Genomic DNA, 11331 nt, shown 5'->3' with positions numbered 1-11331 from the left:
CCTACTCTTACTTCTTCCCAGTTCATTTGCTGTGTACGTAGCATTCAGAGTCGGCCTCACTGTTTGCTGGATGGAATCACAGCTAAACATACACGTGTACACCTGCATGCACCTCTTCCTTAGGGACCTGGAGGGAATGGAAGATTATGTCCCTTTTTTCACCTTTTTTGGGGAGGATGGAGGGGTGCTCTACAAAAGAGCAACTGGAAGCAAAGTACCAGGAGATACATATTGAATTCCAAATACTATTTACAGATTTTAAAGGATATTCCTAAATCAGCTAATAGAAAAAGATCCTGATCTATTGTAGCTGGGGTATTCATGGGCCTTCATTTAGCTGAAACTATGGCCGGTCTTGACTTCCAGATACTGATATTGCCAAAGACATAAAAGTCTTTTGGAAAGGGAGTTGTGCAGCAGAGCAGATGCTACAGAAAAAATCAAACTGGGAAAAAGCAGCAGAGGTGTGAGAGACAGAAAGTGAGAGAAGCCATTTGAAGAAAAGGGGAGGAGGAAGGTGGAGGAAGTTGTCACGATGCTGCTACTGAACAACGCCAGGCAGCCATGGTGGCAGTGCAGCTTGACTCCAGAGACTGAGCGCACTTTTTGGTTTAGTCCCTCTCCATAGAAGTAGCTGCTATTTCTGTTTGAGCTTACAAAAGGTAGGAAGAAACAGTGACAGGAATGCACAAGCTTCCAGAATGGCTGTAACTAAAGCTGGGAAAAGCAGAACTTGCTGTTTTAAGAAAAGAGAAAACAACTTGGGGATCTCACTATGTCTCGTGGAAGTGTTGAGTCCAAAGCTTTTTTGAATACTCCTTCATTCACTGTACCAACCGATAACTCTGAAGATGAATTCGTGACAGAAACCTTTTAAAACCAGTACAGTTAGAGTGTAAATGTGTCTGGGACGTTACAAGCTGTTTGTGTTGGATGGAAACTTTATTTTTGTAAGACAGAATTTTCATTTTAAAATCACTTTGAACATTTGGCTTATTTATTGCTTTCTTTATTTCCACATTAGCCACAATCCCCACCCCTAACCCCTACTAGTTTATACACATCCAGTACTCCTAATGGGTCCCAGTATCCCATATTCTCCATTGAACCAGTGCATTATTGCATGAGTGACATAAAAACAGGGAAGCCCAGAATTCCTTCTTTCAGAAGCCTCAAAAGAGGGGTAAGTTTGATAACAAGTTGAAATGCATGATGGGCTATGAACAGTGTGTTTGTGATGTGGCTTTTCTGATGCTCTTCACCCTCATTATAAGGCTTGCTTTGTTCAAAGTAACTCTTCAGCTCTAAGGTCATCTTCAGGGTACTTGGTGTTATACAGAAGTTACCAACGGGTTCAAAATAAAGCAAAATAAAAAGAACTCTTTTATCTCATTCTAAATACTTGTGCCGAAAGAAAGGTGTTATAAAGAGGGTGCTCAGCATGTGTTTGATACCTTTCTTCATCATTGTTCACATTCACAAATGTTTTCCTACCATCATGTAACGTATTTTTGCAGTAATTTATCATTGGGTGTATAGTCACCGCGAAAAGCATCAGACAGATCAGGTGTCTTATTTGCTGACTTTTAATTGAAGCAAAATAGGAGTTAATTGTGAGCCACTGAACTAAGAAGGGAGAGATTTCATTTATTTTGTACATGAAACGCTGTAGCACACAGCGCTTGCAGATTTCGAAATACTGATTTTTGAAACTTTCTAATTTTACTGCATTTTCTGATTGATGAATTGTTCTTGTTGTCCAAGGTTCTTTTAGGTAAAATTATTCAAAGATTACTACCAGGTGCCACCTTCTGAGATTTCTCAGTTCATTACTAATTAATAGTGGCATATTCTGCAAATAGAATTTGTTTGGAAGACGACAAAGGACATGTTAAGTGGTTTCCTAGCAACATTTACAGTACTAGTGATAAATGTACTGGCACTTTCCTGTTATGTCAGTGAAACATAAGCTGCCCAGTTTGTCTGTTTCATGATATTTATTGATCCAAATAACCAGACAATTTGAGGCATTTGATGATACATAATTCATGATTTTCTGATCTTTGAAACCAAAATTGCCTTGCTGTCCCACGTGCATCAAGAACAGTTGACTACTGATACCATAACGTGGAGATCAAAGTACAACAGTGTTCTATTGCAGTGAAGTTAATGATTTAGAGGCTCCCTTGCAATCTTTCTGAAATATGACTTAACACTTCAACCATATTTCAGGCCTCCAGGTATGTTGGAAATACCCTTTCTACCACCACTGATTTTTAGAAGATTCATGTGGTTCTCTTAAGTATTTATGGAAGACAGTTTCTCCTTTCCCTGAGTCACTTCAGGCCATGAAGAATGGTCCTTCTTTGGTACTCAGGGAGGAGCTGACTGCGTTAGGCACAGGGTTTGCTTACACTGCCTTGCTGGTGGTCACTGAATGCATTGACGCCCAGCTCACAAATGAGCCCCTTGTCATATTGGTAGTTCTAGAACCTCTTCCCAAAGCAAAACATCATCTCCTAACAATGACCGAATCCTAATGAAACCGTATGTTCATTTATTTATTTCATTCTGACAATCCACTGTTCATGTTGTAAAAGTGAATGAATTTGATATAGAATAGTACTCTGTAAAGTGAGCAAGGATCACTGGTATCTTACTAATCTGGATTAACTCGAATACCCCACAACATCTAATAGTTAATCCCTGTAAATCTTCAGGATGAACATTTAATTTTTAAATCTTTTGAAATTCCTTGCAAGCATTTTAACAGACACCCCATTATCACATATTGAGTGCCTTTTCAACTTAAATGTATACTGTTAATTCTAACAGGTTTTTTTTATCTCATTCATCAGTCTTTATAATATATCTTGATTCAGTGCTTAATAGTTGCTAGTACATGATGCTGTTTTGCACAGTTTTGTCCTTGGAAAATGCTGTCCAAGTGGTACTGACATGCAGAACTATCAAATGTAGTGAATTCCCTTCTGCTCCTGTTGAGATTTATCCATGAGTTGGCATGGACAGACAGCAACCACGCTGGTTATTTTGTTAAACGTGCCCTGCTTAATGCACAAGATTTCACTCAAGGCACTGGAGATCACAGAACCAGGCTGCCCTCGTTCTGTGCTTCATGCGGTAGATTTTCCTAGCGTGACGTATAGCGAAAGCAGCAAACAGCAGCTGGAGAATAGGTTCTTGGAAAAAGTCTGCAAGTGTAAGTTGTGTTAATATCATGCTGTCACATGCTGCTTATTCTCCTCTGAAATGGCAGCATTTCCAGATAGCGTCAGTGCTTACGAGAGGTCTTTGCTCAATGCCACTCGATGCTTAAGCAGATGCATCGCCAACAGTGACACATAAATTTTACTTGTGTTTTCCTGGAAGACTTTAGAGGAAACAAGAAATTTATTCCATAGCCATTTTCCATCCTTGGACTTAGGGAGGTTTCTACTCAAGTATCATTCGTGGAGGTGCTTTACTTTCCTACTTGCTAGAAATTCAAATGCTGTGTGTGCGCCCCAGTCAACAGCCGAGTGCTGAAGGTCATAAATGTCAGAGATGCAGATCTTCAGGTTGCTTGGTGTTGCTCTGGAAAGGGTTATCCAAAGTCATTGGAAGCATGGTTGAGCTTCAAAAAGCTGTGACCGTTAAACCCAAGATACGACACCTGGCATCCCATGTTCTGTTTGCTTCCTCTGAAGATCAGGTCTTTACTCTTTAAATGTCTGTGTTTTCATCTGGTTTAAAACATTCCTAGGGTAGCAGCAATGACCCAGATGCTGTTTTCAGAAAGTGAAATTGCTAACTCCCAAACTTGAATGACATCTTTGTTTACTGTAGTTCTGCTGCATTAGTGATGGTAGTGGATCGTTAGCGGTAATTAACAAATTAATTGCATATGGCTGACCAGTCCTTCATCATCATCAAATTCTGCTATTTCGTGCAGTGTTGGCTGTGTGTTTGTTTCTTCTCCTACAATAGAAATTCTTTAGCATATTATTCAAAAACTGAAATTCAGAAGTAGTTTAATGAAGGCGTGTATGAGAATTTTGAGAGTTAATTACCCGTTATCACCTAGTAGTAATTTTTTAAATCAGTAATTTTTAAAAGCAGAACTGCATTTCTCATTATTGTATTTTGCTTTTCTTGTGCTTATAGTAAAATGTATTTTTTTTTTAGAAATTAAAATTTTAATCTTTAAGTAGTATTTAAAAGATGTATTTTTTAGGTATTAAGCATTTTCGTAACTGGTCGTTGCATGTGAATAATTTCCCGTTTCTTTCTGTTTTCAAATGAACTGTGCAGTGGTCGGTGAAGACGGTAAGCCCGCGTGCTGATCTGTCTGCTGTACTTCTGCTAAGATAGCATGAAAGTAACCTTTTGAAAGTGTTTCCATATCATAACTGCTTTGAGTCAGGTGCTGAAATACATCTCCAGATTTTCCACTCATATACACAGTCTTCTTAACCATCCATGCTTAATGTCAGATAACGAGCCTTGTGATCTGGCTGCAACCGAACCCATGATTTTGGAACTTGAGAGCTGACCAGTATCCACGAGTTCATCACGATGGAAATCACAGAATCCCAGACCGTTAGGGATTGGAAGGGACCTCCAAAGCTCATCCAGTCCAATCCCCCTGCCGGAGCAGGAACACCCAGATGAGGTTACACAGGAAGGCGTCCAGGCGGGTTTTGAATGTCTGCAGAGAAGGAGACTCCACAACCTCTCTGGGCAGCCTGGGCCAGGGCTCTGTCACCCTCACTGAGAAGAAGTTTCTTCTCCAATTGAAGTGGAACCTCCTGTGTTCCAGTTTGTGTCCGTTAAATACTCAGTGGTTTCTCTTTGTCAGGAAAATTGTATATGAAAAGATTACAAACGTCACGTAAAGGAGAAATATGGAATGCCACAAAATTTACTCATTTGCATTTAACCCCGACAGGTTGCAGAGGAGGTGATCCTTTGTGCTTAGGAGTATTAGGAAGCTGATCTATTGAATGAAAACCACACCTTAATCAGGATTGTTGTTTTGCACTGTAAATCAGTAAAACTTCACCAAAGGACCTCTGCTGTGATTACTGCTGTAGGGCACTCTGTGACTGCCCTGTAAGGAAGAGTGCTGCAGAGGATGCGACTCTTTTTGTTTCTTTGTAGTGGAAAAGCACCCAAAAGGATGTGTATAATTTTTTTTTTAGCTCCAGAAAGAAACACTTGTGCTTTATTTATCTTGATTTCTCTCCTTATATGGTGTCTTGTGTTCCCTTCTTAAAAAGCCGTGAGATTATGATTTTACTAGTGGAAAACATCCAAGAAGTTGAGGAGCAAGAAGCTCTTAAGGGGGCGGGTATAGAACCTTGGCACCTGAGCCCAGGGCTGCCTGTGTCAGAATCTGCACTGTCAAGTCTCTTCCTGACAGAAGTGCTCTCAGTTCGGTTTGCCTCCCTGCAGGGTCACTGCAATGGCAAGTGGGTTTCTTGCGTGAAAACCAGCTATCTTAGGCAGCAGGGACACAAATGATGTGACTTAACTTTCTGTTATTAAGATGTGTATCGGATTTCCTTCTTAACACTCTCAGCGTCTGTCACCAGAGTTTTCACAGCAAACTCGCAAGATACTTAAAAATCTCTTCCCATGCTTTTCACACCCAAGTTCACACTTCCATCCTCTTTGTAATCTTGGCATAAGTTTACAGGCAAAGCTTTGTGGGTTTGGACTCATAAAAATAGGTGGTCTTAAGGGGTGGTGGTTGTGGTGGTGGTGGGTTTTATTTTTAAGAAAAGAAATTAAAAAGAAGTTTGGAAAGTAGGAGGGGTTTTTTTCCCATCCCTGAAGCATTATTTTTTATAATGAAAAAGGTGACTTGGAATTTTTAAGAAAGTTTTGATTCAGATTAACAAACTTAAGTCAAAATTTTGATGCTGTAAAGGCTTTTTCTGTGCTCTATGAACTAGTTTAGGTAAAATGCATCAGAACTTTGTACGTTTTGGTGTGTTTTCTAGCATGAGTGCTGAACTCTGGAAGGGAACTGTAATACTACTTTGTAACAGAGGTCCAAAATACAGCATTTTCCTTTTGATCCCATCCAAATTACCACAGAACATGCACCCCAGAGAAGGAATAAATGATATACACATTACTGTTACGTACACATCTTAGATTTGTTTTTTTCCTGACTGAAATGACTCTGTAGTAATGACTTCTGTCCTTTCTAAACCTGCTTTAAAGTGCAGTGGATGTAATAGGAAATACATGGCTCAGCTTTTCAGAGAAATAACAAGGTCTAAAAATTTTGAATTACGTCTGTGAGCCAACTGTTACAGAAGGCAGAAAGAGCCTTGAATATTCAGAGGAGTAGGATCTGGCAGGAGGAGGTGCATTTATTCTGTTGCGATCTTTTCTAGAGCTGTGTGTCAAGTAGAGTTTTTAAGAAGGTCCATCCTGCTTCCAGTGACCACTGTCCGTGTGTGGGTATGTCAGTTCAGCTGTCCAGGTGTGTGCCTGTCTCTTGTTTCACAGTATTTCTGCTTGCAGGGCCCTGCACTAGAAGACTTCAGCCACCTCCCTCCAGAGCAGAGACGCAAGAAACTGCAACAGAGAATCGATGAACTCAACAGAGAACTACAGAAGGAAACAGACCAAAAGTGAGGGCGTTTTTTGGAGTTTTGTCATGGTTCTCGCTCTTTCTGTTTCTTTTGGAGTCCTTTACCTAAGCCAAAAGTGTCCTCAGAAGCTGGGAGAGGAGATGCTTGTCCGGGCTATTACAAAGCAATTCTTAGTTCATGGTTTATTGTATGTAGCTTCTGTTAGCAGTGCTTCCTTCTGCTTTACTGTGACACACATTTTGATCCTAACATTGCATAGGAAACATTGGATCTAAAAGCATGCATGTAAAAAAAGTACCAATGTGTAGGTCTGTTGAGCAGGAGAGCTGCAACTTAGTGCAGTAAGAAAAGGATGTTATTAATATTTAGGAATGCTTGGGAATATTGTGTATAACAAGCAATGTGGGTAACAGTGCTGAGACTGGAAAGAGAAGAGTTGACAGTTGGAGACCTTGCGCGCTTGTGCACGACACAAGCAAGGCAGCAAAAGTGCTGAGACGATGGAATGGGAAAAGGGGAGCAGGGCTTCCTGATGTCTGTGCTTAGAGTCTAATTATGGGTCAGGATCTCATATACATCATCTTAGCTTTAATGAAGCAGTACTGATGTATGTAATTTTTCTAATTATTGTCGGGTTTTGTATTATTTTAGAGATGCCCTCATCAAGATGAAGGATGTTTATGAAAAAAATCCCCAGATGGGTGATCCAGGCAGTTTGCAACCAAAATTAACTGAGACTATGAGCAACATGGACCGTCTTCGGATGGAAATACACAAGAATGAGGTTAGACTCTCAAACAATTCTTTGGAAAATGTAAAAGAATGGTAAAATTGTAGTTTGCCTTATGGGTTATAAATACAGCACCCAGTAAATACTTGATTTTAGAAAGCACTCCTCATACAATTTTTTGTGGGGATGCTGTATTTTCAAGTATGTTCATCTAGCTAGAACAAGGATGTACATTATTAAAGATGTAAACTGTTCAGAAGAATTTCTTATTAATCACTTCTTCTGAAATTCAGATGTGGTTAAAGATTATTTTTGGCCTTAAGGTTAGTATGGAGTATAGGCTAAGCACAAGGTAATTAGGAGACTTCACATGTGTACGCAGTCAGTGTGGCTGTGTACTGACAAGTAAACTGCAGGCAGTTAAGGGCATTTGTGAAATGGTATTTGCAGGTTTAGAGCCAAGTTTTCTTTGACACCAATGTTTGTCTTTTTTCCCCAAGGCCTGGCTCTCTGAAGTTGAAGGTAAAGTAGCAGCCAGAAGCGACAGGAGGCACAGCAGCGATATCAACCACCTTGTAACACAGGGCAGAGAGAGGTCACTATTTTATCTCTACTGCTTTTGTATGTTATGCTAGAATTGGTACAGCTCTTTGATAGTTAACAGTGGGTGATGGTTGTTATTTATCCTCTGAAAATTTATGTCCTTCCAAAGGAAAATCTTAATGGCTCTGAATTTTAGAGGTCACGTCATGTCATTATGGTAACAATAAAACAAATAGAGAGTCTTAATTGAAACACCCGCTCATTAAATAGCAGTGCCTTTTAAAGCTGTCTTCCACTGTGTAAAGCTCACCAGTTTTCCATGCTCTGTAAGGACAGGTATGTCAAATTCCCATTTGTTTTTTATAGCAGAACTCAGCCTGAGCATTGATGAGATCAGTAAATATACAAACTGCTAACAAGCATTCCTAGAGCGGGATCCACAGTCTGCCCTTTCTGCTGTGTGTGCATGTTCCAAGTTTCAGAGCCAAGACCTTTCAGAGTCCTCACGCTCCTGTCATTGCATTATAGCCCTGAAGGGAGTTACACGGATGATGCAAATCAGGAGGTTCGAGGCCCACCGCAGCAACACGCACATCCAAATGAGTTTGATGATGAGTTTGAAGATGATGATCCATTACCAGCTATAGGACATTGCAAGGCAATATATCCATTTGATGGTAAGGTTAACTAGCTCGGCCACTGTGATTCCTTGACTATAAGGCATGGATTACTTGTTAGAGAGAGGACAATTTAAAGTGATTTAAAGTAAATGAGGTGTATGAGCAACTAGTTGCTTATAGGATCAGTGGAAATATTTTCTAAATCACTTCAAATCATGAGCAGTACTCTTGTGCTGTTTTAAGATAAATATTAGCCCAGCTATTGGCAAATACTCAGCTTTACAAATTGGACTGGGTTGTTGTCTGTAAGCCTGTCTGACCATATGTTCTCTTGCACAGATTTTTGGTTCTTCCTGTTTACATATAATCTGGAAACTTTGCCCTGGGAAAAAGATGACTTGAAATTCTGTCTGAACACTGAGACTTCTTTGCCTCTTATTTTTTCTCAGGTCATAATGAAGGCACTCTAGCAATGAAAGAAGGGGAAATCTTGTACATTATTGAGGAGGACAAAGGAGATGGGTGGACAAGAGCTCGAAGACATAATGGAGAGGAAGGCTATGTGCCAACATCATATATAGATGTAACGCTAGAGAAAAACAGCAAAGGTGCAGTAACCTATATCTAACAGTAAACTGGCAGCTTTCAGTTGTACATTCCCCAGGGAAAATAGTGGAAAACCAGTAAGTTACACAGGTTCACGGAAAGCATTAGAATATCCAAAGTCAGTAATGGTCTGTTGTGTGCAGGGTGAGTTTGCTGTAGCTTTTTTTCAGAGGTGACCCCGTTAAATTATACATCTTACACTGGTCTGTAACTTTGACCAATGCCTTCTGCTTTGTTTAACTGATCCTGCTTTACAAAGCACTAAATCCAGTTCAGCTATTAAACTGTAAAAGACCAGGATTCCTGTTTGTTCTATAGAAGACTTTGTTTTTATAGAGAACTGAAAAATTACTTAGTCTTAAAGATCTCTTAAGATTTACTGTTCTCACTTTTATGACTTAAACTAGATGCTTAAACCAGAGGGTTTTTTCCTCTAATAACTAACTGAACTCAGTTACTGAAAATTATTAATTTCCTTCCTTAGCAAATACTTGGCAGCTTTCACTTCTTTAACAGGAAAATGTTTTCTGATTCTGAAAGCTCAACAAAAGTACTCAGGAAAAAAAACCATTACGATTAAAGGACAGAAAGTCCACTGACCTGCCTCTCTCCTTCCTTTTCAGTACTTGTAATGTCGAATGTTGTGTATTGGACACAACTTCCTTGTTTTAACTCTAGATACCTTGAACAAAGAGACCACATGTAATGCTTGATGTCTTACTTAAACCTCTCTGCTCCTGAAAAGGGAATGATTTTATGTTCTTATCTGTGCCTGTAAGAGAAGTCTTTCAATTGCATCATGTTTAGTTTGAAATCAAGGTCATAAATGTACAGTACTACCCCTCACTGTTAAATCACTGAGGATTGGAAACTGCATCGCACTACTTGATTACTAGGCATAAAAAAAGTTAATGTAAAAAGCTCTATTTCTCGTGCGAGTTTGTGGAATTAATACAGTACAAGGCTAACGTGTAGCCGCTGAGAAGGGCCTGTTAGAACTGAGCAGGCTCCTCGGTCTTCTAAAGGCCTGCAGTAACTTTGTTCTTTTCTTTTTCCTCTTGGACTGCAGGTTCCTGAAGCGGGTTTCTGAGAAAATGGGCGAGATCTTGAAGGAGGTTACATGCAGCTGCTGGGGGGTGTGGGAGGGGGTGGGGAACTAGACGGGGAGGCCCAAGGGGAAAAGCTAGTTGCATGAATGCATGCAGACATACATTAGTCACTAACATCTTAGCATCTCCATACATAGGTAAGGATGTATGACATACTCTTCAATTTGTGCAGGCAAATAGAGTTCCATTACCACAGTAAAAAGGCTACTGCTCCTAAAATTGCTTTTATTTTTGTTGTCCTAGGTTGTCCCAGATGCACAAACTGTATTTTAGCTTGTGCTATGTTTTGGTTATCTATCTCAGTTACGCTCTTTTCCAACTTACTCTAATTGACAGTCATTTAGAACCATACATCAGTTATCAGTCTGCCTGTGCCACCTCCATGCTCGCCCTTAACCTCTTCCTGCATGCCTAGGACAGTCAGGCACGTCTGCATAACACTTGGCCATCATTGCTTGTCTTATTTTGTAACAAATCATTTTGTTTAAATATCTTCAGCACTAGAGTTTCATCCCAGTATCCATGTATGCTGCTATAACTATACCACTGCAACCATCATTACATTCCAGTTTTTTGGCATAACTGATGAGACCATAATGTATTTGTGTTGATTTGGGGAAATACTACATCTCAGCTCTAGCCTACAATGCAATCAAGAGAAACTCCTAGAACTGTGGTCCATCTTCAGCACTTCAGTAACCTGTTGTGAGCACTGAAAACCTGGAACACCACCAGAGAGATTCACCACTGCAAGCTACTGACTGTTTTCAGAAGTCAACCACTTGCCATTCAAATGCTGCCTTAAACTAGAGTGCCTAAATCTGTTGTTTGCCAACACTACCACTGACAGTATCCCACAAAGGGCTTTGTGTCTCAGCTCTTTCCGCAGTGCTGCAGCTGCTGAGGTAGCCACGGTAGGTGTTTTCTAGAGCTCTGCTTTTACTGGATACATGGTGCATCATGAATTTTATACATTGAAACGTGTATCTCGTTCATTTGACTTTAATATTTTTTTAAAATATTTTTATGGAAACCGTCTTTTAGTTTTTTCACTATGAAGTTCCAATTTGAATTACCGCAGTGCTAGGCCATTTCCAGGTGATGCTTCATTGTAC

General features: G+C 39.9%; 1 protein-coding gene across 1 annotated transcript in view; it reads left to right on the top strand.

Moving 5' to 3' along the window:
- The window catches only part of FNBP1L (formin binding protein 1-like), a gene marked incomplete at its 5' end in the record, with an annotated part of 27215 nt that extends 16785 nt beyond the window's left edge, over positions 1–10430 (top strand). The window contains 6 exons of the mRNA XM_010180881.1: positions 6538–6647; positions 7260–7392; positions 7839–7933; positions 8410–8558; positions 8951–9109; positions 10177–10430. Coding sequence (XP_010179183.1) covers positions 6538–6647; positions 7260–7392; positions 7839–7933; positions 8410–8558; positions 8951–9109; positions 10177–10184 — 654 coding nt within the window. The remainder of the gene's footprint in view (positions 1–6537; positions 6648–7259; positions 7393–7838; positions 7934–8409; positions 8559–8950; positions 9110–10176) is intronic.
- Positions 10431–11331: the final 901 nt, after the last annotated feature.

This window comes from Mesitornis unicolor, unplaced genomic scaffold, assembly GCF_000695765.1.
Source record: "Mesitornis unicolor isolate BGI_N332 unplaced genomic scaffold, ASM69576v1 scaffold723, whole genome shotgun sequence".
NCBI classification, from domain to species: Eukaryota; Metazoa; Chordata; class Aves; order Mesitornithiformes; family Mesitornithidae; genus Mesitornis; species Mesitornis unicolor.
Note: the sequence above shows the minus strand (reverse complement) of the source record. Positions and strands in the feature narration are given on the sequence as shown.